This window comes from Phaenicophaeus curvirostris, chromosome 3 (assembly GCF_032191515.1).
Source record: "Phaenicophaeus curvirostris isolate KB17595 chromosome 3, BPBGC_Pcur_1.0, whole genome shotgun sequence".
Classification (NCBI taxonomy): Eukaryota; Metazoa; Chordata; class Aves; order Cuculiformes; family Cuculidae; genus Phaenicophaeus; species Phaenicophaeus curvirostris.
Window position 1 is genome coordinate 76,409,152 of NC_091394.1, and position 27,199 is coordinate 76,436,350.

The 27,199-nt window shown below is 36.8% G+C and overlaps 1 protein-coding gene across 1 annotated transcript in view; it reads left to right on the forward strand.

Moving 5' to 3' along the window:
- The window catches only part of VPS13B (vacuolar protein sorting 13 homolog B), a 435,364-nt gene that overhangs the window by 47,693 nt on the left and 360,472 nt on the right, over positions 1 to 27,199 (forward strand). Inside the window, exons 8-16 of the mRNA XM_069854414.1 lie at positions 5,596 to 5,861; positions 8,739 to 8,834; positions 9,156 to 9,278; positions 11,787 to 11,924; positions 13,262 to 13,349; positions 17,939 to 18,130; positions 18,749 to 18,918; positions 19,790 to 19,984; positions 22,108 to 22,232. Coding sequence (XP_069710515.1) covers positions 5,596 to 5,861; positions 8,739 to 8,834; positions 9,156 to 9,278; positions 11,787 to 11,924; positions 13,262 to 13,349; positions 17,939 to 18,130; positions 18,749 to 18,918; positions 19,790 to 19,984; positions 22,108 to 22,232 — 1,393 coding nt within the window. The remainder of the gene's footprint in view (positions 1 to 5,595; positions 5,862 to 8,738; positions 8,835 to 9,155; positions 9,279 to 11,786; positions 11,925 to 13,261; positions 13,350 to 17,938; positions 18,131 to 18,748; positions 18,919 to 19,789; positions 19,985 to 22,107; positions 22,233 to 27,199) is intronic.

Below are 27,199 nucleotides of genomic sequence, written 5' to 3' on the forward strand. Positions count from 1 at the left end.
TTACTTTTTTAAAAGGAGTGTTAAAAACGTTAACATATTTGCTTTTCACAAATCTAAGTGGCTAAGGCTAGTCATTGCGAAGTATCTCAGGAGCCTGTAATGTGTTAGAGCAGTTCATTGTCCTGGGTTAAGTGTGCAGTGCTCTAACATCTTTTTAGACTCACAGAACCATTTCGTTTGGAAAGACCTTTAAGATCATCAAGTCCAACTGTAAACTGAACACTGCCAAATCCGCCACTAAATCCGCCTCAGCACCACATCTAAGCATCTTCTAATTGCCGTCAAGGATAGTGACTCAACCTCTTCCCTGGGCAGCCTGAATATCTTTCTTTTGTTCCCATCAAAGTTTACCCACACTTGGCCATACAGAATTGATCTATTTATAGTTGCTTGAACATCATAGATGGATTCTGGAACTACTAAGGCGAGTAGGGCTATTTGAATGTAGGAAAGGCATTAAAACAATAGACAAGTCATATGAATCAAATTGCAACCGCTGGGACTGGTAGGCAGTGAATTTCAGATGAAAAGATCTAAGGACCGAAGACAAAAATTAGGTGGGTCCCAGCATGAGAAGACTAGGATGAACAGCTGTAACTGTGGAAGGGGAAGGAAGCTGGATAGGGGAGGTATGGAGAGGTTTTGGCATCTTTTGGTTAGGGTGAGAGATAGATGGTGAAACAGAAATGTTGTTTAAGCTAAGATTGTGGTTAAAACAGAAGGCATCTGCCTACAAGTGCTTGGTCTTTTCTGTATTGTGAATGGAATTTGGTATTCTTGCACCCAAATATGAATAAAAACAACGGCAATGCATCTCTTGTCATCTTGATTTGTAATGTGTGTCCTCAGGAGGGCTGAATTGCAATTGCTGTCAGTAAATCTCATTTGCGTTCTTTTTTTGAGCAACTCTAAGTATGACTTCCTAGTTTTCATAGAATAGCCATCTAAGAAAGAAATATTATCATGTAACTTCATACTGATTTGTACAAGAGTTATCAAGAAGGGTCAGAAATCAGAAGGTTGCAATAACAAGATCTACCATGGAGGAAATCTCTAATTTTTGTTCAATTATGCTGTGCTGAAACGTTGTCATCGTACTTAATTACATGATCATATATATTTGACAGATCTATCTCCTTCAGAACACAAACCAGATGGTAATTGTTGGGTGGCCAAGCCAGACAGCGAGTAACTTTGTAGGCATCTGTAATAGTACATTGTAACTGGTTGCTGAGTTCCCATATACCAGGGATGGTTATCAAGCTACTTGCATGGAGATGGTCAGTTTTCATTACTTTGGTATGCATGTTTAGGCACTTAGAGTTGCTTGCATCTGTTAATATCAGTTAAATGAGCAGCAGTTAAAGTGAGTAGCAGATTAAAAAAATGAGCAAAGATTAAATCTTCCCAAATTGTGTAGTTCCTAACCTGGGTAGATTAAATCTGTTTATATGAAATGTTTTTATTGTTTTAGGAGCCACAACTTTTTTGTAGAGAACTGTTTTTCTGAATGCCTTTAAAACATACTTTTAATGTTGTTTTGCCATTGTATTTTTTCTTGAAAAACATTAATGTCCTTCAGTAGAGACCTCCAAAAATCTGATTAAATCTTTGAAAAATACGAGTCATGTATTTTGCTAGTTACATGGAAACTTAAACGCTGCTGATTTTATAAGTAGCTTAATGTAGGTGGCGGCATGCAAGCAATTTTTTTTAATGCTTCCAGTAAAGTAAGTGTGTATTATAGTTGATCTGCTTGAACTTGTCTGCAGAATATGAAACAAACCCACTTTTTGGATTGGCATAGTCAGAGTACTAACACCTTTCTCTCCCTGTTGGGTAACTGCACTTTGAGATTAGTTGTCTTTTGATTTGTACCTCAGCCCAGAGGCACTCGTCCTTTTGTTGTGATATCACGCTATTTAGTCTCCTTTGCCATTAAAGCAGAAAATAGATCTCCTACCTTTTGTCCTTGTTCTGGTGTTTAAAAATCACTGCTGCTTGTTTCGGAGCTCACCCTTTAACTCATACATCTGCTTCTAATTTTATTGATGTTGAAATATTGTTTAAATCATTGGAATTTTAAAATAATTGATTAGCAACCCCAAGAAGTATCATGGGGGCACTTTAAAATAATTATTGGTGTTATTTCAGTACTTCAGAATTGTAGTGGCATTGTTCTTTATTTGGGATTTTCTTAACAAATTTGGAAAATGATTCTTTCTTTTCTTCCTTATCCATCAGTTCTTCACTAGGGTAGTTTCAATTTGCAGTAAGGCAAGACAAGTCGACTAAAAGTAGAAGCTTGGGGAAGTTTGTTTAATGGATGGAGGCACAAACCATGAAGAAGTGGGTTCTCTAGATTTGAACCTGAAGCTTTTGTATGTTAGTCGCTTTACATATCTATTGCCCTGATTTACATTAATCTGGGAGTGTGTTCTGGTCTAGTAGGATCCTTAGGTTTGAATTTAAAAAAGATGATCTCAATGCAGAAATAAGTAATCTTTGTCTTACTATTTTTCGGTACTGATTTCTGACTACCTGAATCACTGTAGTGGGTTGCCTTGCACAAAATATGTGTGATGCCTTTTAAATGTGTGAAAGTACTGTCAGTTGAGTATGTGACTGTTGTAATACTAAATTCATGCTACAACTGTGATGATATCAGGTTTTCAACTAGAAAGTGTTGGGGCTGCGTTCACTTTTAATAGGAGATGTGGAATACCTTTCAGACTAGAGTTTGGTATGTAAGATTTTAGTTTCTGAGGTATTGGTATCATTTCCAGTTAAGTCCAGTCTCCTTCATGGATATTGCTGTGCCAATGTAATGCATGTGTAATAGACCTTGAGCTGATATTTAATATATGTATTGTGAAGTGAAACCAGTTCAGATCAAAGATTTAAGGTACTAGCATGGTAAATATTAGGAGTTATCTTTCAGTTTAATGTCTGTCTTTGCTCTAGATTCAAGGTGAACATCTTTTTGTAAATATAATTCATTTTGGAGACACAATCACTGGATTGTATAAACATATTGGGAGGGAACTTTTACAAACATTTAACTTACTTTTTTCCTGTATGTTAGTAATTTCTGTGCATTCCCTGTGTAATAGATCTATGCAAAGTGCCATCATGCAGAAAATATTACCCTGAAAGCATGTGTTACTACATTCGAGTTCATGCTGCAAGAACAAATTTAAGGGCAGTTGCATTCTCAAGGTCAGCACTGAAACTGTTGTTATCAGCCAGTTAACTTGTTCCTTGCAATGTTCTCTTTTTTAAACATTATTTGTTCCTTAAGTTTTGTATTCCTAAGTAAGGGTAGCTTCTTGTCTGTGAGTTTGCAATAGCTTCTTCACCTTATATGGGGTAAAATACGGATGGGGAAATGAATTTTAATATCTAAATTACTTAGTGGTATAAGAATGAACATCTACAGCTATGTTCTTGAAGTATTTACTATTTCATTTATGCAGTTTTGTGGTTGATTCAACCAGATGAAAATTTATGCTCTTGCCAGCAGGGTGATACATTCCCTCCCTCTTCCCACAGTGCTAGCCCTTGTATTTATGTAGCCACAAGCTAAGCTAGATCAGCCTTACCTAGCTGAAAACTAATACAGGCAGAACAATAAAGTAATTTTTGCTGTGTTAGTTCCACACTTGTGGTGAGAGATACAGTTTCCAGGTATTTGAATTCTTTGAGATGCTTACCTCTAGAAGAAAGGATAGTGAATTTCTGAAGATCAAACTTGAATTCAGCAAGGAAACGGTGAGATGCAGCATGCTGTAATCTTGTTATAAATGTAAAATGTATTTAACTGGAATCGTTGTCCTGCCTGCACAGTGAAGCAAGATTGTTCCAGTGTGATCTCAGCTGTTGGTAGCTAGCAAGAGTGGATTTAGAAACCTGATGGGTAGGAGCATTTTGTCCTTTCACAAATGCATTTATGTAAAATATAGGGTGTTTATAATTGTATTTCACTGTCCAGTATTTTTGGAGTTGACACAGTGGTTACTTTAGTTAGTTAAAACCAAAGAGGCTTTGTTTTTCCAAAGTAGATACTCCCCTTCATGCATTACTTATTGTTAAGGAATTTACATTGTATTTATAGTTTCAAGTGTTTAGAGGATGATGTGGGTTGCTTACTAGGCTGATTTGCATTCGTTCTAAAGTTTGACTGTTGATTACATGATGTTTGTATTGGTTTTAATTTAGTAATGGAAGATGTGTAGGTGTATTTGTATGTGTAGGTCCTTTTCTATCTTCTGACAGTGTATAGATATCACCATTTTAGTCTAGATGCTGTTCTTATTTTAATGGCTTCCAAAATATTAATAAGACTATAACCAAACTATGATGAGGCATCATTTACTGTTGCCTGTGCGTGTGCGCATGCTGTAACAAAGAGGTATGCTAAATGATGGCTGTATTGCTGTATTTCATGGCTACATAGAGCAGATGTTATGCATGATCCAGGTCCTATACCTCAACTGTTTTTGCTATTTTGGCAGACCTTCCACTATGTCTTCTGTGCTTGCCAACAGCAGTCTAGGCGAAACTACTCGAGTCATGTTCTGTCGTAGTTCTTTTTCCTTCTACATCTGACAGTTCTGTCTCTTGGCCATCCCAAAACTTTATATGCACCCCTTCTGTACTTCCTGTGTTTCAAGATTTACATTTGGATTGAAATCTGATCTCTGGCACTCTTGTAAAAAGAGCAGGAAGGAAACTTGCTTTGCTCTTGAGAGAGAGGTCTCCTTGCCTCCAAGCATGCTCAGAGAATTCTTTTGACTTTTTTTCTTATGCTTTCTCCCATTGTGCAAGTGTGTATATATTTGGACTGAAAGACTAAAGGCTAATTAGATTAAGGACTGAAATCTTCAAAAATTGTGAGTCCTATGAGTTTAAAAATAATAAATAGAAATGGAATATGCTTATTGTGATTTTTTTCGTTAAATACATTTCAGTATTGTACCCCTGTGGGAGAGGTTCTGCATCTTGTATTACCTGTGGTAAACTCTGAAGTAGTTAATACCCCTGAGGAGTTCTGTGAGAGTGGTGGTGGTGAAGCCAGATAGGTTAAGCTAATTGTGCTGTTTCTGCATGCACAGCATTACTCATTTGGATCTTGAATCTTAGACTTGTATCTTGGAAGAAATCTTTGTTTTGCTCTGTATGCTCTCTTCTATTTCTTTCATAGAAGACCAGTTAGACTTTCTAACTCAGAGGTGGCATTCCAGCTCTTTTCAGTCTAGATAATCCTTTATCTTTCAGTATCTGCAAAGCTGGAAGAATTCTTGAAAGCATGTGGTTTAGAGGACAAATTCTGGTCTCATTGCAAATGTTCAATAAAACTATTGCAAAGATCCTTAGTGTTTTTAGGGAAAGTGTTAATAAATCGAAAGAATATTTAGAAAATTATATTCAGAAATTTAAAATTTCTGCTTACTTTCTCTCGTTATAAATTAAATATCAGTCAGTAATACGTGGAATATTGTCCTAGATTTATTTCCCATACTATACATTTGAGTATAGTAAATAAATTTTCTAGCATGGTTGATTTGAAATTTGACTTAGTTTTTGTTTTAAAAGGCACAGAAGAAGAATCAAGCTCAGTGATGCAATATCCAGCACAGTATATTAATCAAGATCCTTATTTACATCAAGAAGATGACCAGCAGCAAGGCTGGGTTTCTTGGGCCTGGTCTTTTGTTCCTGCTATTGTGAGTTACGATGAAGAGAATGATTCTAGTGGAATTGATGATGGAACGATGCCACACCAGCAGAAATCTCAGTCTGTCAAGGATCCTGTTATTTCAGTTGGGTTTTACTGTACAAAAGCTACAGTAACTTTTAAGGTAAGTATTCCTTTGTGTCATATAGGATTCATTTGGCTTGTTGAGAAAGTGTGTAAAGGTTGTCTGAGTGGTTGTTTACTGCTTGATTTGAGATAGGGAATGTTACATCTATGAAAAACTAAGTGTTAATGTCGAAAGTTCTTCTAGCATCATAGAACCAATTGGGTTGGAAGTGACTTTTGAAGGTCATCTAGTCCAGCCTCCCTGCGGAGAGCAGGGACATTTTCACGAAGCTAGAGCAGGTTGTTCGCAGCCCTCTCCAACCTGACCTTGAATATTTCCAGGGATGGGGCATTTACCACCTTTCTGTGCAACCTATTCCAGTGTTGTGCCACCATCGTAATAAATTTCTTCCTTGCATCTAACCTTCCCTCTATTAGTTTAAAGCCATTACCCCTTGTCCTGTCACAACAGGCCCTGCTAAAACATTTGCCCTCATCTGTGATGTGAGATGGCTTTGCCATTGGAGAAAGGAGTTAGAATTTTTTTCGTCTTAAAGCAAAATTGTTTCATTTACTTAGTTTGATATTTTCGGAGAGAAAACTTAAGAGGCTTTCTGTGAATGTTCTTGAGGTATTCATCTAATGTTTACATAGATGTACTTAATAAAAAAACTTTAGCTTCATATAGCTTGTGTATTGGAGGAATTTGTTTTCTTTTTTAACTATAATATGTGCAAATATAAATTTTAATTGATAATGTTCAGTTTATTTTCCATGGATTTGAACCGAGGTAAAGAAACAGAGGATAAATTACACACATAGTCTGAGCTATAAACTGTATGTAGAGAAAAATTGGGATGTTTTCTGTAAAGAAGTCTCAAAATAGCTGCTGGGCTTTTCTCTGTTCCTTTTGTAAGCTTGCAGAAAAGAATATGGAGAGCCTGAGGAAGATCTTGAGATATACTGACAGAAATTAAAAATTAAGGTTCTGAATTAGCAAATTACTTTTTAAATATGCCAGTCTACGTGCAAGAAATTCTACTTGCGTAACTATAATAGGAAGCGGCTCTTGGTTTTACAGCTAAGCTTGTATTAAATCAAGGCCAGAACTACTTTGAAATAGGAAATAATTCTATTTGTATGAACAGCAGAATAACTAAGGTTGACTTCTATGACTTAGAGGCTTTCAGATAAACTACAGTTCTTTTCTGGCCCTCATAATGTTTGTGCCTGATTATATCCTCAATACCATCAGCAACTCTGTGTCTCTTCTCTGCCTGCTTGTCATCTGTGAGCAAGACAATATTTTGAGTGGCTTTTTGGCTCCTTCCTCTTAGCTGTTTTTATTTGGTGGCATAGTAGAGCATTTAGCTGCTTAGCAGCAAAGGATGAGACGAGCGACTTGGAGAACCGCAGGCATTCTGTGGGGAGGTTCGTGTTGTAAGCTTTCAGTTTCTTGGCAAATTTGGTTGCAAAATTTTAGGACATAAAGCATCAACAGGAATTCTGTTATGTTCATTTGTGTCAATCTGCTTTGGTCTTCATTTAAAAACAAAGTAAAAACCCCAACAGAACTAGGCTAAAATAAATAGTAGAAAATTTTTCTTTCTCCTTTGATTAAATCCCTGAGAAGCCACTTAAAAAAACTGACCAGACAACCAAACCTTAAATTTCTCATTTATCATGGCTCAGTATTTTCTTTCATTTGCACTTTGTCATGCAGTAGCAATTTTCTTTCCTTACTTGAGAAAATTAAATAAAAATAATTTGAACTTTTTTTTTGAACAAAGTTTGCTGGATTGGGCTTTCCCAAAGTTTAGTTGGCAGGCTTACACATGTTGTATCAGGGGGTCATAAAAACTACTTTAAATATGACATCTTACATTCTGTAAACTTAAAATGTGAAGTGATGTATGATCTAATATGATGACAGTAGGAAAACAGAATTCATTGTTCTACTTGCATGCAAAGAATGTACAGAATTAATTCGTGATTCGTATTTTGGTCACAAAATAAGGTCAAATTTCTGCATTAGCATTCTGAACAGTTGATACCATTTCAGCTAGAAATCATGCCAAATTAGATGTAGTGTTTTCTAATAATGGTGAAAATGATTCTTGTAATGTCTGAGTTCTTTTAATCAATTAATTGCTTTTCCTCTACAATAATTGCACACAGCTGAATGGTGATCAGTGGTCTTTTTATCCAATTTTCTTGGACATTTGGATTACAAAATATTGATTTAAAACAACATCCACGTGTATCCGTTATTGAAAATAATGAGAGCTCGTGGATGTTTTTATGTAAAAACATCGAAACTTGAACTATTTGATGGGCTTAACATAAACTTAGGTATTTTTTTAAACTCAAACCAACACCTTCATTATTTTGTACCCCTCTTCTACTTTTTCTTATCTACTTTTAACCTGAGTGTGTGTGTTCTGTCACTTCCAACTTTTATATTGGAATCATGCAAGAAATATAAACGCATGCTGCTCTCAACTGCCATGACAAGAAATGAAAATGAGTGTAGTTGTGACCAAATATTTCCTTAATATTATCATGCTGTTTAATTATTTGCTGGGAAGAATAAATAATACATTTATGGATTTTTACAGCAATTTATAAGCTAATTTGATACTAATGCAGCTGTGAATCTGTTCTATCTTTTCACGTACTTTCTCTTTAGATAAGCAAAGTAAAAATGCTATAGTGGATTTAAAACTTTTTTTATGGCATATTTCAACCAGAAGTTGAAAATGAGATGTTTTAATATGGATAATGTGTTACAGCTGTTAAGCTGCACCTGTTTCCTGCTTGTTAATAAATTTTAGCCCATAATTTAATTTGAGTTCATTGGTTCTATATTAATATTAATAGTACTGCTTAGTACTAATACTGACTTGTATAAGGTATTTATCCTGTTGTTTCATAGCTCACTGAAATGCAAGCCGAAAGTAGTTATTACAGCCCTCAGAAAGTAAAATCCAAAGAAGTTATATGCTGGGAACAAGAAGGAACCACAGTTGAGGTAATTTTCCATTGGTAGTTTTTTCTTGCTTCATTACAAACACTGTAGAAATAGAATTTTGAAATTATTTCCTTACTGAGTGTTCATATCCTGCTGTACTGGATCTGTTTATTATAATAATCACATTGAAGGAAATTCTACATTTCTAGTGCTATAGTGATCAGAGTCTTAAAGTAATCCCTTTTTTTCTAGTGCCCTGTTTGATTAACTTCCCTTCAATAAAGCTCTAAATATAAAACCCTAAACATAATTCACCTTTCTCCATCTTTTCTGTTTCTCACGCAGTAGAATTCTTAAAATATCATTTTTTTTCCTCACTAGGTTCTTATGAAAGGTGAACTTTTCTTTGATTGCCAAATAGGTTTTGTTGGTTGCCAAGCTATGTGCCTTAAAGGAATTATGGGAATTAAAGACTTTGAAGAGAACATGAATAGGAGTGATGATGTAAGTATATTGGAATATCAGTTGACTACCTGAATAAACAATTCTGGTATGCTTTAAAATCACTATAGAATAGTTCAGGTTTGCAGTGACATTTTAAAGGTTATCTAGTCCAGCTCCCCTGCAATAAGCCTGGACATCTTTAACTAGATGAAGTTGCTCCAACCTGACCATGAATGTTTGCAAGGATGGGGCATCTATCACGTCTCTGGGCAATCTGTTCCTGTGTTGCGCCATCCTCATAATAGCAAATTTCTTCCTTGTATCTAGTCTAAACCTACCCTGTTTTAGTTTAAAACCATTATTCCTTGTCCTGTTGTGACAGGCCCTGCTGAGAAGTTTGTCCCCGTCTTTCTTAGCTCCTGCTTAACTGCTGAAAGGCTGCTGTAAGGTCTCCCCAGAGCCTTGTCTTCTCCAGGCTGAACTGCAGAGCTGGCTGCAGTACTCCAGGTGGGGTCTCACCAGAGAAGAGAATCGCCTCCCTTGACTTGCTGGCCACACTTCTTTTATTGCAGCCCAGGACAGGGTTGACCTTTTGGGATGTGAGTGCACATTGCCAGCTCATGTTCACCAGCGCACCCAAGTCCTTCCTAGCAAAGCTGCTCTTAATCCCTTCATTACCCAGCCTACAGGGTGTACCTCTTGATATTGTTGGCTGAACCCATGGGCAGGACCTTGCACTTAGCCCTGTTGAACCACATGAAATTCTCAGGGGCCCACTTCTCAAAGTTGTCCAGGTCCTTCTTGATGACATCCCATCCCTTCAGGCATGTCAGCCACACTATTCGGCTTGTTGTGATGTTCAGACTTTCTGAGGGTGCGCTCAATCTCACTGTCTGTGTCATTAATGAAGATATTAAACAGTACTGGTCCCAAAACAGACCCTTTAGAGACACCAGTTGTCACCAGTTGCTCATCCATATGCCAAAGATAAGAGATGTGGATTAAATACTGAGTATTTTGTCTCTTTTCTCAATAAGGTTAATGAGAACTGTATGAAGTGAAGGAGTAAAACACTATTCATTTCCATATTTTAAATAGAGGCAAAGCTTGAATTACTTAAGACAAAATCAGGTATCCATATGAACTAGTCTTAAAATATTTAATAGAATGGTGTATGGAATTTAAATACAATAACGAGCATTTTTGGTTGAACTACAGATAGAATAGTGCTCTAAATTACTGGAGTACAACTGTTATTATCTGTGTTTAAATAAACTTTGAAGTCTTAAAGTATTTTGAGGAGAAAAATTAAGAGTATGGAACAAGATAAAAAATGGCTGTATATTAATGTCAAGTGTTTGCTTATTTGGAATATTATCATATACTGTACTATGATAGGTAAGGTAGGACAGGTTCTTATGCTTCCCCTGTGAAAGCAGCATGGCTTGGCATCTGTCTCAAACATTTGTGTACAAATGCATGCAGCACAGAAAACAGAGGAGCTAGATATCCTTACACAACTGAGGATGACATTTGGATTATAGAGATCTGGTGGGACAGTGGATAGACAGGCTTTTTCAAAAAGACAGGCTCAGGAGGCAAGCATTAGCCAACTGTAAAAGATGCTCTGGTGGCTTTGTTAGATATAAGGGTGATGTCGCTGGGGATGTTAGGGTGGACGGCAGCCTTGTCTGCAACAGCTATGAGATTGGGAGGTAGAATCATGAGAGAACTGATTTTTGGATTGAAGTGGGTGGGGGAGTGAGTGAGTTTCAGGTAGGTTAGTTGATTAAGGATCATTTGGACTTCTGTTATTTTTCTGTTTTTCTGCCACCATTTAGGGTGTGAATTTAAGAAAATACCTGCTTTTGTGAAGGTGGCAGTGATATTGATACTGCCTCACCTGTTCTCCTTCTGTACTGCTGTAATGGGGACTCAGCATTTCATAAAGATTCCACCTACTCTGTATGTGATTCAGAATAGATGGTTGGAAAAAAAAATCAGTCTTGTATAAATAAGCTTGTTGCAAGAATGACTCTTGAAGGAAAAGTTGGGTTGATTTCAGAAGGATGGAAGACTTGGGATATCCAGAGGCATGGATGAACAAAGAAGAGTGATAAGGTAGAAAGCAGGTCATACATCTAACTGCTTATTATGAGGATGGTAGATCACCATCTGAAAGGCTTTGGTCCATCAGAGAAATGGAGCATGTAGTAACAAGATCATATATAGTTAAGAGGATGAGGCGGAACTCAGTAACAATGATCTGAGGTTGTTTTCAGTTAAAATGAAGCCAAGGTGTTCTGTTTTGTTGGTTGTGTGCTATTCACAAGCTCAGGCCAATTTTATTAATTTGAAAATAGGGAGGGAGTGGTCTGGAACTTCAGTGTTACTTGAATAAGGTCATTTTGAGGTTATTTTAACTGTCTTATCTTCATTTATGATGAAATATGCTCTTGAGGGATTCTATATGTCATTAGAATGTTGTGAAAGAACTGAAACTGCTCTGTTAACTTGACTATTTTTTTTTCTCCCTTACCTTATTGTTATTCTCCCTATCTCATGAAGGAAGCCTACTTCTTTAACTGCGGAGAAAATTTGAGTGCAAAAGGGATGACATACCTTACAAACTCACTATTTGATTACAGAAGTCCAGAAAATAATAGTATTCGTGCAGAGTTTATATTGGATGCAGCCCATCATAAGGTCAGAGAATTAAGTTTTTCTTAGAAGAAAATTTTTTATGCTCTCTAATGGGTTTCCAGTGATTAGATCTGTGTACTGAGGGCTGATTTTCTTTACTTTGTCATGTTTAACTGAATCCTATTTTTCAGATGGCCAAAAAGGTAAACCTGGTTTTGTTCATCTTTTTTTTAATGCAAATATGTCCAAAACTCTAACTTCCATCCTGCCACAAAAGCTGAATTAATGCCATAGTTTCCAAAAGCACCAACTACAGAACACTTGACAAGGAAAAGAGATATGGGAGAATGCTAGCAAAAGGTCAAGCTTTAACAACACATATTTAAACCCAACCAATAAGTAGTTCATGATCTTCAAACTCAGAAATGCTCTCTTGGAAACCAGATCTGGAGCAATGTTAATTTTGTTGTCTACGTCCTACATTTGTCTGCTTAGTGGAAGTCTTGCTAATTCTGCCTTTGGTAGAGACAAATTTTTGGTCACCAACAGTCTTTGTAAATGGTGCAGTAAAACTTTATACCCTGATTGTGTGCAACCGTTAAAGACTGGATGTGATGACCAAGGCCCCTTCCAGGTGTGTTCGTAGATGGAGCTTTATGCTCAGTGCCATTGTATAGGTAAGCCACTTACAATTTTAAATAGATATAATTTCTTTTAAGTTTAAATTTTGTTTTTCACCTTTTCTAGTACCACTGATGAAGTGTGACCCTGAAGAATCCCTTAAAAAAATTAATTAGTGAAATCACAAGTATCTATACATATTCAAACATTTCCCATACTGTATTTTATTTTAAAGCTTTACTTTTTCCTTGGCCTGCCTTCAATGATTTTTGTGGTTTGCCGATTTTTTGGCAAGAGGGGAAGCAACCTTGCTGTGTAAGAATGGATTTCATGATGTATAAATCCTAATGATGGCATAAAGTCTTAAGTCTCCTACTGTGTAAAGATAAAACCGCAATACTCCTTTAATAAAAAAGCCGGAATAAATGAGCTTCAGTTTTCAGTGTTTAGTTAGGCAGATCTGTTGGATGCAAGAGGTCAAGTGAAGAATATTTACTCCATTAAAGGTACTAATTAACTAGATGCTATTCATGAATTGGTCAGCATGTCCACTGGAATTATGGATGGGCTTTTGTGTGGCCTCAAATACAAGCTACATTACCTATCAGAAAGGTGAATTCTTTGGGATAACCTCTGTCCTTTGTTTTGATAAGCCTTTCCGTGTGTTGATGCACAAATCTAAACATGAATATATCTCTCTCATACCAGCCTATCAGTTGGTAATCTCAAGATTCTTTCCTTATACAATGTTTTCTTTGTTTGCTTTGCTTTGTTGGTAGGAGACGTACACAGAGATAGCTGGAATGCAGAGATTTGGGGCTTTCTACATGGATTACTTGTACACAATGGAAAGCACCAGTGGCAAAGGTACTTTTTTTCTTTGTTTACCCTGTTAAATAACAGAAACAAAGACTTTTCGTGCACTGCTGGTCTTTGACCATCTGTCCTCTAATTTACCTTAGATTTACCATCAGATTCATCACTAAAATGGTTTCGTCTTCATTGATGTGTTTGAGGTTAGCAGGTTTAGTTAGCTGTTGATTGTTGTTGGTGGTGGCTCTTTTCTGTATAAGCCATCATAATTATCTGTCTTGATAGTCAGTTGCTAAACTGAAAATAATTCTTTTTTAGCAGTGGTGAAGTTCATTAAGTGTCATGTCTTTTTTTTTCAAGTTGTTATTATTGACTTGGGGGGGAATAGCTTGTGAGAAATCTTGTGAGAAACTCTGATTGAAGAATGAGGTTGATCATCTATTTGTTGCAGAAGATGAAAAGGACTTTCATGAAGAAAGAAAAACTTATCTTTTGGTTAGAGGATGGAACATGCAAAGCTTATAAAAAGAAATCATTTTCTATTGCCTGTGATAGTAGAGGGATGCACTAAGAAATTTAACAGTTCTTTTCTGGCCCTGAGGCTTTCTTCTCTGTACCTTTAGTGTGATGTGAAGCTGAGAAAATGTGCTTTTAGTCAGGCTCCTACTGCAGTCTACTTATTATTTTAATAAAGAAATAACTCTTTAATTGCATGCAGAACTTTTATGTAGAGAAGTTGAAGACCTAGAGTAAGTCTTATCTCCTTCTGAATTTTGATATAGAAATTTGAATATGCACAGATTATTTGATTATCAGGGAAAACAGAGTTTTTGGAGTGTTTTGTCATGTTTTTTTGAATGCACGAGGACTTTAATGACATATTTTTTGCTAACTATAATTAACGCTTTTCAGAAATTCCTGAACTTGGAAACACTCAAGTCCTGGCTACTGGTATTTTCTGACTACCTGTTCCCCTCCTCAGCTGCTCTTCTATTTCTTGTAGCTTGGCTTCCTGTCAAGCTTTGGCTACTCCTCTGATTTCAGTTACACGATGACATAAGAATGAAGAGAGTATTATTTTTTATATTAATAGTTTAAATGTTTGTTATAGGTCTAGAATCAAGAACTTAAAATCATAAATTTTCAAATAATTTCATTACTCAGAAAATCACACATGCTGTTTTCTGCTAGTTATTTTCTGGCTAATTTTTCTGTATTGTGAGCTAAGTATGCAGTCATTAAAGAGAGTGTAAACAAATGGCTGTAAATTATTTAATTTCAAATTAACATATAAATACTTCAAGATTTGAAAACTGTAAATCTTGCTACATTTTTAATATGTGGCATTTATATGAAAGTATTTACATAAAAGTTAAGGTCTTACTATTTCTTGTTTTGACATTAACTGCATTTAATTACAGTCAGTACACACAACCTTCCCCTAAAAGCGTAACCAAACTTAAGTTATAGGAGGCAATTACTGTGATTGTAAGATTTTTATCTGTCAATGCAATTTTAGTTTGACACCTTCTTTGCCCCTGTAACCTTTCCTGAAGTGTACGATTACTGATTAAACTCTAAGTGCCTCATGATAACATTAACTTCAGGAGTTTCATGTCACTTATAAAGTGCATTAATCACTTCTGGTATTTTGAATGAAAACAAGACAGATAGTCATGCACAGTAGTCTTATGTTGAAATTCTCCTTGTTCTTCCCTTTCAACTTTGTTTTTCTACATTTCTTGTTTTGTAGTTCAATATGAAATGGTAATTTCTCAGAAACGTGTAGCCTATCAGTTCCCTTATCACTGATTTGCACGACTTACAGACCTAGCGGGGTGTATTTCTGAAGTTTTGTTTATACTGTGTACCCTTCTATTTTGGTGGCAGTGCTTTCATTTAAGGGATATTTTTTTTGTCAGTTATAATTTGGCATATGGTTTACAGAGAGCTGAATACTTAGTGGTCTGAAGTCATCTACCTTTAAGTTACAAAAGCAGTCTGTGTTCGCCTACTTCTGTAAAACCAATAGGTTTTCTATTGCATTCTCTTTGCACTTAGAGTTAAATGGAACTGTTCCTTAAGTAGTTTGTTTAAATGCTGTCGCTTTGGTTTATTGCTCATATACATGCAACATATGAGTAGAGATGAGGGTTTGTTTTTGTAAGGTTATGGGTTTTTGTACTACTTAGTGTTCATCTGAACTGGATACTGTAGAACTGGAAGGACAAAAATGCATATTAACTGCTATTAAATAAGGCATACCCTGACAGCAGGCTGCATGCTGGCTTAAAAAAAAAAAGCCTGAACTTTTTCAGGATGTATTAAAAAGAGTGTGACTTCAGTTTCATCTGAAGTTTTAGGTAGATTTTATAGGACGGTATTTTTCTGTCCTTTTTTTGTTTTACCCATTTTTCCCCTCGGAAATGGTAAGCAAAATACCAAGGGCAGCAGAAGCTTTAAATGCTCTCAGTGTCAACTCCTGTTGGCCCTGTAGGGACCAAGTTAATTCTTCTACTGAGTGCATAGGGCTGTAAAGGCCTGCTCTGTTAGATTCTGCTTAGCTTTGGTCTGTTCAGGGACCTTTTCCTCCCCAGTCCTTAGAAGCAAGAACATTTTATAGAGTGTGATTTAAACAGAAGGGAAGAAACCCCTGTCCTTCCTTCCTTTTCCCCAAGGCTCACTTCTCTCGTTAAAAAGACTGTTTGGAATGAATATAGTAAAGGAGGGAGGGAAAAGGGAGCGTTTGCCTGAAGGAGGAGACTATGACTGGGTTCCTCTCAGGCAACCAGTAATACAACAGGCTTTCTTCCAGTTGGATTCTAAGTAAGATTTGCCCTGAAGTTTTAAAGCACACCATGCCAGGCTGCTTAACCACAAAACTTCAGTTACTCAAACTTGACAGATTGTACTTCTCTTTGACAAGAGGGTAGGTCTGCAGCAACTGCAGCCATCACTGCCCAGCTTCATGGTCTGAGCTTGTCTTGCCATTTGTTAGTACAGATGGATTGTGTCAGTGAGGAACATGGTTTAACAAGAATTTAGAGTTGTCAAATTTTCCTGTGGTTTTGGTTTGTAGTTCTCTACAGGTATGTTTGGTTTGTTTCTGTAACAAAGACAGGAGGTTACTAGATTTATGCAAGGCAATAGATCAGTTTGCTTCTGGACAGATGGGGGACAAGAGGAAGGGATGGGATCTATCTTGCATAGAATGGGTATACAAGATCCACATCAGGTAAGAGATTGAAATTCGCTTGGAAAATATTACTTGATTAGAAGGATCATCATATCAATCATATCTACTAGTGTTGGACTTCGGCTTCTGTGGCATGATTTGATCATGAGTACAAGGATAAGGTAGCAGATGGACAGCCCTTCAGTTGCAGATGGGTTGAATTTGTGGACATCAAGGTAAAATTGATAACAATGACTGTGAACTTATGAGATTTCCTATTTGTCACAGTGTTGACCAAGTATATTATGGATTACTGTGCTGCCTAAGGACTATGTGCTATCCGCATTCACTGAATGAATTAAACTGTTGTCCTACAGTTTTATCTCAGAACCTTTTTGTTTTTATAGATTAAGTGATCTCAGAGTCTATTTAATACTGATGTTTATTTGTCAAGACTGTTCATTTGTGTAATGGTTAGCAAGACATTTAATGTTCAGTGCTTGTGTCAAAGCAATGAAGACACTATCAAAACAGTGATTTACTCGAAAAAGAAAAAGTGAAGATCTGGAAACTAAGTGTGTTAACAGGGTGAGGTTTTTTAAAAGCTCACAAGTAACAGCAAAACTTAAGCTTCTGAAATTTGCATAATTTAACTGAAGAATTCCCATGAATTATGTTAACAAAGATGTCGTCATACTGTTGGATAGCTGATGTAGCCTGTATGCAGAGAATGTGTGATTTCAATCTACCTCATAACGCTATATATATATCAGAAGAATGGTAGCTGTACTTCAATTGGTAGTTAGTGTTCTGAGCACAAAGGTGTTAGGCCTTCTGGATGCAGACTAGAACAGTGTTTTATCTCTGTGGTGATCCTTCTATAATAAAAATGGTCTGAGGCATAATTATTGAAGAAGTTTTCATTCTTGCTGCATGGGCTTTAGCTCATCAGTGGATGGAAGGAAGGGTCAGTTTGGTTTATGATGTGATTCTCATCACTGTTCTAGCCTGTGCACCAGCAGCTAATATTTCAGGGGCCTATAGCTGTAGTTTTTTTGCAACATACTTTTTCCTTGATTATTTGGGATGGATATCTTTGTGATAAACTGTAGAAAGTTTTGAACAGCATGTCTGTCACTGGCACCTGGGGTTAAGTCACCACAGAATTCTGGAGGTGGTTTGGACACCTTCAATGAGCCCCAAGCTTGAGGGGTACAAAGTTAATGGAAAGGTTCCCAAGTTGTGTTCTGCTAGGAGAAAAGGCAGAATCTTGCCCTGTTTGCCCTATGTGAAACAGGAATAAACATGTTAAAGTAGTCATGGTATATTTGTGTGTTCAATTTGTGTTGTTATATTTTCTGTATATTTTTAAGTGGGTGATCACTGGATTTGAAACAAAGGTAATTGATAAAAATATCCATTATGTCCAATTTTCTCATGTAAATTGTTATCTATAAATCTCTTGTAGTTTCTGGAAATCAGCAAGACCTTTCTTCAGTAAAGAGTGAAGATTTTGGAAATGTTCAGGAGATGTCTACGAAATGCCTTATTGTGGGCCCAGTCAATCTTCGACTGGATAGCAGTGCGGTACACCGAATAATGAAAATGATAGTTTGTGCTCTGGAACATGAATATGAACCGTACAGCAGAACTAAGCCAGGTTTGCTTCTTTTGCATATATGCAAGTACACAGAATTAAACCAGACTGAATGCAGTGCTTTTAAGGTGTGACTTCCAAATAGCTAAACTCTAAATCTGTCAGGGGATTTTGAGTCTAAAGAGGAAAACTGAAAATAAAGATAAATTGAATTGCAATATCGCTATAAGTGTTGGATCTACCTATGAGATAAATAGCTTTGGAAGTGTATAAAATTGTTTCAGTCACCAGCCTATTGGTTGAGTAAGGAAGGATTATTTCATTGACAGCTCTAGCTTAATTTTGGGGCCTTAGAGAAGAAAGTATTCCTGTTGGTATGTATTTATTAGTTTGAAGTAATAGTTATATGGGATGAAAAAGCATGGAAACAAGTTATGGCAAACTTAAAGATGAATTTCTAAGAAAAAGCTACACAGATCAAAATAGGGAAAATCCAGTTATGGTTGTATTTAGCCTTAGGTAGAGCCAGTGTGGAATAAAATTATTAAGTGTGAAGGGAGGGTGGGAAAATGCTTTCCTTTTTTTGCTAGTCACTAACGATTTCTAAACCAGCAACTGTAGGAGATAGTTTATGTGTTTATGTGTTTTAATCAAGACATATGTAACCTTGGTTTACTGCAGATATTATGGATGGAAATAGAGCTATGCCAAGCTCAGAAGAGGTAGCATTATTGGAGGAATACATTCCCACTCGACTTACAACGTTCACTGTTCTTAAGTGTACCATTATAATCCCTGTAGCAGAATTCAATTTACTGGACCACCTGATGCCCGTAATCAAGGGTGAGAAGGTATGTATGCATGGATATTTATTGATTTCTTTATATCAGCATATGCTGTTTCATAAACACTTTCACACATAGGCTGAATATATTACAGAGTTCCGTTTGAGTTTGGTGCCCATGAGCTTTCCTGAGATAAGCAGTGTGTGACTAGCTGGGCTTGTAAACTGAAGATGCTATATACTGGTAGGATAGAAGAACTTGGAAGAAAAAAAGATTATAAATCATCAAGCAGATTAAAAAGTAGTTCTACCTTGGAGTTTTTAATGGAAAGCTTTAGATGAGAATACCTGCTGTTGTTCTGCCATGGAAGTCTTCCCCAACTTGGTCAAACCTGAAGTCTTGGAATACATAGTTTCAGTTGAGACTTCATAAATGTTAACAGCCTCCCCCTACTTGGTTTCTGACCTTTCTATTCGTATTGCTGTTTTTTGTTTTCCCACCTCTCAGTCCTCTTAGCCCATGTGGCATTTTTGCTGTTTCTTGAATGTATTTCCCCAGAGGTGCCACCAGCTTGACTGATGGCCTTCGCTGTACCCAGCAATGAGGCGGTTGGAGCACTGGCTGGCACCAGCTGTATTTAGCATGGGGCAGCCCCTGGTCTCCCCTCACAGAGGCTGCCCCTGCAGCTTCCCTCTGCCAGCACGTGGACATCTACACCCAAGACAATTCTGGATGAAAAATTTATACCTAAGTTGTAAGCTTTGAAGAAATTAGTTTGAAAATATATGAGGATTCTTGTTACCATAAGGCCATGGTGCCTTGCAAAGAACTGATTACATGTAGTTATGAGTGTGTGTGGGAAGGTAAGAACATGTAAATGTGGTACGTAATGTATCTATATTACTGATAAACTGCAGGTTTCTTTCCCCTCCCGTAGAACTTAAGTGGACTCTTAAACGCTGCAAGCTTCCAGCCCTTACGACCTTTACCTTCCATCCGAATTTTGGTGGATAAGGTTAACTTGGAGCACTCAGTGCCGATGTATGCTGAACAACTGGTGGACACAGTCAGCAGCCTTGGCCAGCCATCTGACAACCTGCTTCATTACTGTTACTCACACTGCTATCTGAAGGTAAAAGAAGGCTTGAGATCTCTTTCTTACTGTAGTGTGCTGAGAAAAAAGTTGAAATAAGTAGAGATAATCCAAAGTGTTAGTAGGTTTCTTGGGAGAAAGTTTTCAGCTTACCTAAAAGGGTAGAGAGTGAACACATTTCACAGTGTCTTTGCTTGAGATAGCTGCTTCTGACCTGAGCCAAATGTTTGAACAGGAACCACGAACTTCACATGAGGAAGTTAGGCAGACTGAAGCCCTCAGATCTTTGTGGCAAGATTGAGTTAAAATAATTTGGAAAGAAGCCTTCCCCTCTTCCTGAATAATGCTCAAATAAAGAAACATTTAAATAATGTAGTACTTTGTTAAATAAACTCTTAGCAATAAGAGTATGTGGATCACAGTGAATTACACTTAGAAACTTGATGGGATGTTCTGGGAGCAACTCATCACTTCTAGTAGCATTGACAGAGCAAAACGGCGATAGTGAAGGCATGCAATCAAAATTGTTGCCAAACAATTTCATTTTTTTCATTATAAGAGGAGAAACCTCTGAATGCTCACGTGTTGAGGCTCTGGAGCGTGTCCACAGAAGAGCAACGAAGCTAGTGATGGGGCTGGAGAACAAGTCTTACGAGGGGCAGCTGAGAGAGCTGGAGTTGTTTAGCCTTGAGAAGAGGAGGCTGAGGGGAGACCTTATTGCTCTCTACAACTACTTGAAAGGAGGTTGTAGAGAGGAGGGTGCTGGCCTCTTTTCCCAAGTGACAGGGGACAGGACAAGGGGCAGTGACCTCAAGCTGCTCCAGGGAAGGTGCAGAATGGACATCAGAAAAAAAATTTTTCACAGAAGGGGTCATTGGGCACTGGAACAGGCTGCCCAGGGAGGTGGTTGGTTCACCTTCCCTGGAGGTGTTTAAGGCACAGGTGGACAAGGTGCTAAGGGGCATGGTTTAGTGTTTGATAGGAATGGTTGGACTCCATGATCCGGTGGGTCTCTTCCAACCTGGTGATTCTATGATTTTATGAATTAAAGATCCATTATGTGAAAGGAGTTATTATTGTGAGATTGGGGGAAGTTTAATTAAGGTACTGAAAAATTGCCTTGAATTTATTCAGTTACCATTTGCTGAGACTTTATTAGAATGAAAAAAGGAAATCTCAAGGGGGATTTAAAACAGACCTTCCAGCCTTTTAGGATGTGCTCAGACAGTCTGAAAACTTTTGGGTGCTGATGGAACGTAAATATTTACTACTAGTACTGTTAATTTTGCTAGATTTTTCAGTTATCCATTCACTTGCATGCTAATATCTTAATAGAGATTTAAACAGTGAAAATTTTACTATCTGTGAGAAACAAACTCTTCCAGAATTACATGGCAGGCTTTCAGTTTTCTGGGTGACAAGTTCACCTTCAATCACATACAATAGTATAGGGATGGCAATATTGGAAGTCATGTATACGTTACTCAGTTTGAGTAAACTTTTTCTATTCAAAGTTTTTAGCGACTGTTTGATCAGTGTTTGCAAAATGCGGACTTTGATTTTTATAGAGTTTATTTGCTAGCTTTAATATAGACTGGATTTTTCTGTTCTCGTGGGTATGGTGGCACAGCATATTAAAAAGACAACTCTACAGCCATTTGTTTTCCTTACTGAACAGGGAAAAATGAAGAATAGTTGTGGTGAATCTCTGTTTAGATACTCTTATGAAGAAAAAAAGCTTTGAAGGGAAGCTTCTAAATTCCTTAAATAGTACCTTTTCTAGGCCAATGTTACTATAATTACCAAAAGTGCTTTTACTAATTTTATATGAAAGGCAATATACAGTCTGATATAAAAGATGTAGAAGAAAGTATTTCAGTAGGTAAGTTGTAATTCAGCTTTTTTTTTTTTTAAATCAGCTGTGTAGCTAACACTTATTTTGAGTGAAGGTGGTGTTTTTGTATATAGTCCTATTGGGATGTTATTTTAGGTAGATTTTTCTAGTTACTTTGGTGTTTGAGGGAAAAGGAATTATTTAAAAACAACACAAAATTTGTTTCATATTTGTTGATCGTACTCAAAAGTGTGTTTGTTACTTAAGCAACTTGAAAGTGATCTAATCATGGGTTAGTGCACACTTTGACAAACTTATTTTATTTCAGATCTTTGGTTTTCAAGCAGCACTGACTTCTTTGGACAGTAAAGGATTGTACTGCTTCCCTGTTCCAGTTATCCCCTCATTCAGTACTGCTGTTTATGGCAAGCTGATCAAGTTTCCCAAATATTGGTGAGCATTAAGCATGTTCAATGTATTTAATTTAAGTCCTTGACTACTTTTCTGTTTCTAATGAATGCTTTAAAAATGGTAAGCTCCGTATATGTCCCTCAACTTCTGTCTCTTATATCATATTCTACTATTAAGTAGAATAAATTAATTATTAATTTCTTTCCAGGATAGCTGTTATTGAACTTTTTAGACCCTTATTTGTTGAGAGAACAGGCTACCCAAGCCCTGTAGTAAATTACTTTCTTTTAGACACTGTAGAATTCTGTGAACCAGTTTCTATTCTTTCTTGAGTGGATATGAAAGCTGAAGTTATATATGGATGGCAAGCTTGATATCAAGTGGATCAACTCTTTCTTTTAAACTCAACAAAATAAAAAACAGCAGGTGAGATGGGAAGGGAACCACTCAAACAATTCAACTGCACAAAAAGATAGTCTCCACTATACTTATTGATGTTACTCGTTACAGTTGGAAGTGTAAGTAGTTCAGTTTTTAAGTGCAGACACTATTGTTCTGAAAACAATTATGTACTTTGTAAAACGAACTATATAATTTCTTTTTATAACTGTAATTCCATGGAAAGTCAGTATTTAAATGTGGCTTGACAGATTAAGTCTTGTGATCATAAATGTCAGCGTGTAATACTTTTATTAATAAATGATGTTTGTAAAAACTATTTTTGAAGAAAATGTGTTTTAGCAATACTTTGGACTCAATGTCAGTTTCCTTTATCTCTCATTTTGAGTGGTACCTGCCCATAATACTACCTTGTGACTAAATCCATACAGAGAATCCTGGGTAAAATAACAGTAAAAAAATTGTGTTTAATTTTGGCTTCAGATATAGTGGTATATAGCTAATTTGTAGCAGTCATTTGTTTGTGAATCTTAAATGGATTCTAAAAAAAAGAAAAACGTATGATTGTTCCCAGTGCTACATAAAGAATATACTAGTTTCTATCTCACAAGCTGTGATACAATATTAACTATAAGAGGTTTTTAGCATAATCAGCACATCACACCACCAGGTGGTAGCACCCTAATTGACTTTCTCATTTTCCATCAGTAGTTTACAAAGGTAGTAACCACTTCAAAAGAATTGTTGTTCTGTTGCTGCGTTTTCAAAAAAAAGTGTATATGTTACCAGGATAACCAATAATCCAGCACTAAATGGAGCACAGTACTCTGGCAGGATTGGAAGCCTTTCATGACATGACCTGACATTTAACACTTAGCTCTAGTTAGTGATCATTGTTAGTAAACTGTAGAAATACACTGGTGTTTAACAGTAAACTTAAATCTGTTTAATACATTCTAAAACCTATGCAAAGTAAAAAAAAATATTTTAGGGATGAAAAAATTTGAAGAAACCTGTCATCTGACAAATTCATGGTATTCCAAGTGCTAGTACTTTCCCATGAGCGCACTTGCAGTTTTCTCATGTGCTTGTGCTTGCTGTGCTTGATCATTCTTGGTTTATCGTGCTTTTCCACATGCACCATTGCACACTTGCCATCATGCTCTATCTCATGTGTACACGATCTCATGCTTGCATTCTCTCTCTCATACTTCGTCTTGCTCACTTTTTCTACCTCTTTTTTAAAAATACATTGTACTACGATGTGTGCCCATCTGGAAAACATTCTGGTAGACTAATAACGTGGAAAAATAAAAACGAGCAGTAGTTCAGGGGAGTGGAAACAGGGGAATGGTCCCGTCTTAAAATAGCAAATCATCTATCAGCATTTATTAGTAGACCTTTTAAGACCAGTACTTGTTATGGTCTTGTATTTTAAAATAATTTTAATGGCCTTCTCGCTTTTATCTTTGGTACAATATCTTTCTAAAGCTTATTTATTTATTAACAGTGTGAAATAATTATATAAAATTAACTTATTCCAGTAAGTTATCTAAACTAAGCAACACCAATTTGCAGGTAATAAAGTAGAAAAACAAATGAGTACAGCAGCAGCCTAGTTAAATGAAGTGTAGTTTGAAGTGAATAAAACTCCAGATGAAACGCATCAAGTAGCACTTGAACTAAATCGAAATCAGCATGAGGACTGAGAGCTTCATTGAAGTCATGCAGTGAGTGAGATTAGTCTGGTAGGATAACCTGGTAATGTCATTAAACTTAAGTTCAGTCGTCCCCCCCGAATTATACCACCTGCTTTATTTGGATTTTTAGATTTCACATTCCAGAGTTTCTTAAAGCACACACATCTGATGCTACATGTGTTCTTCTATTTCTTCATAGAAAATGTATACCACAGACCATACCTTTTGAAAACAAAGACATTTTATGATCTGTTATGGAATCCCTCAGGTAGAATGTTTTGAGTTAGCAGTGAAAATCTCAACTTTATTTCTGACATAAATCAGTAGAATAGCTTTCTTTTCTAGTTTCAATGTAATTATCTCTAAATTTATCAGTGTGTTAAAGACTATAGCAATATTTATTTTTTTTTAAACCAGTTGATAAATATTGTTATCATATTTTAACAGGTGAAATTTCAGCAACATCAGCACAGTAAATTCTAGTAAATAACCACACACTTTACAAAAGTGCTGTTTCGTTTACCTGCTAGATTGATGTCTATTTTAATTTCAGTTAATACACTTTCTTCTTGTGAATTAAATGCACTCAAGCTCATTAGTTAACTAAGTTTTCAACATCTTTTAAATTGTATAGCTCTTCTGTTTTTATGTTAAAGCAAAAACATCTGGTCTTTTGTTTTGTCAAGCATAACAAGATGCAAAATACAATGTTAATGTCAGTATTTTACAACTACTTCATGTAGCATTGCATGCCATATTGCAAAGCAGCTTTCAAAGCTTTCAGGAAGATGTCGAAAGCCAACTGAGAATTAGCAGAACATGGTTAAGAGCCTAGAATGAATGACAAGAATCTTTATTGCCAAACAGAAATCTTAAGAGGAGTTAGTGGATTTTGTTTTTTTATTTTGTCCACAATGTCTGTGGTAACAGATGAGGGAATGCAATGTAAGATACTTTAGTGGTATAAACATCTATCTCTTATGCTATATAACTTTATTGTACTTCTGAAGATTATTGAAGTAACATTGAAGACTATAGATTATGAGTAGCCTTCCTTTATTTTTCTGATGTCTGAGTTGATAGTGAAGTGTGTCATTTCTATGTTTTGAGCCCAGTTGTGTGTTACTGCATTGCTTTTCTTTTCTTGACCTGTCTTTAAATTCCCTTCCTGTGACATTCTCATTTTCCTTGATTGGGTCTGTGGGAAAATTCTCGCTGTGTCCACTCGTAATTGCTTTTCAGACTCTCAGCACTGGTGAAATGAAGTTGTAAGTGCAGATGATGTGATCTATCCCTGCATCCTTTCTATTTGGCTTCTTTGTCCTGTAGTCTGTTTTCCAGGTGTCCCTTTCCTTGATAATGAGTCTCCTCTTTCTCTTTTGAGACCAGAGCAATAGCTGCTGGTTTGCTGTCTGCAAGGAAGCACCAGCACACACTTGGCTAATAGCTGGTCATGTTAAATTTGAGTGTATGAATGAACCTATTATGAACCACATGAATTGGTATCTAGGATTTCATAGCCCGCACTTCAATTACTAGAGAGTACAGAGCATTTAATTGATTCTTCTTGAGTTGTTACTCTGTCAGAAAAAGAGCCTGAAATAAGAACTTGTAAGTAGGTGTAGGTTACTGGTGAAATATATTGGAGAGACTACGTAGATATAATTTTTGTAAAGATTCTTTTGAACTGTTTTCTGCATATACTGTCTTAGGAAATAGATTTCAGCCATAAGCGCATAAGCCATGTGCTGATTTTAGTCAAGCAGTTTCTGATGGAGAAGGATTCTTGACAACATGAGATATGATTGGTGTGGTTAGTGTGTGTCTTTCCTTCAATGTTTATATTGAAGAGCTATCAGTTATTAACAAAACCTGACAAAAGTTTAAAATTTGCCTGGCAGAGAAGGACCTGGGGGTGTTGGTTGACAGCCGACTGAACATGAGCCAGCAGTGTGCCCAGGTGGCCAAGAAGGCCAATGGCATCTTGGCTTGTATCAGAAACGGTGTGACCAGCAGGTCCAGGGAGGTTATTCTTCCCCTCAAATCCTGTGTTCAGTTCTGGGCCCCTGACCACAAGAAGGATGTTGAGGCTCTGGAGTGAGTCCAGAGAAGAGCAATGAAGCTGGTGAAGGGACTGGTGAAGGGGCTTGGAGAATAAGCCTTATGAGGAGCTGCTGAGGGAACTGGGGTTGTTTAGCCTGGAGAAGAGGAGGCTGAGGGAAGACCTTATCACTGTCTACAACTATCTGAAAGGAGGTTGTAGTGAGGTGGATGTTGGTCTGTTTGCTGAAGTGATAGGTGATAGAATGGGAAGGAATGGCCTCGAGCTGTGCCTGGGGAGGTTCAGATTGGATATTGGGAAGCACTTCTTCACTGAAGGGGTTATCAAGTCAAGCACTGGAGCAGGCTATCCAGGCAGGTCGTTGAGTCACCATCTCTGGAGGTATTTAAAAGGCAGGTAAATGAAGTGCTCAGGAATACGATTTAGTAGTGGACATGTACAGTTGGGCTTGATGATGTCAAAGGTGTTTTCCAACCTAGTGATTTTTGATCCTATGATCACTACAGAAATCTAGATGCATATATTGTCACATGGAATAATGTGCTTTTTCTGTAGGCTTTGTTTTTCAATCCTCAAGAACATTAAGAGTGTATAGCTGTTCTTAATATTGCAACACAGCCTAACTGTAGAGGTAAATATTTACTGTGTCTCTAGAGTCTGTTACATTTACATTAAATTGGCAGGTTAGGTTATAACCTCCTTTTGGCTAACTATTATACAGTGATATTGAGAAATATACTTTGCCAGCAACCAGAGCATCAGCATTTGGTTTCTTGCCTGACTTCCTAGCTTTTATTTTGACTTTGTCACCATGTTGTTGCCAAATGTTTGTTTCTTTGTACTCATAA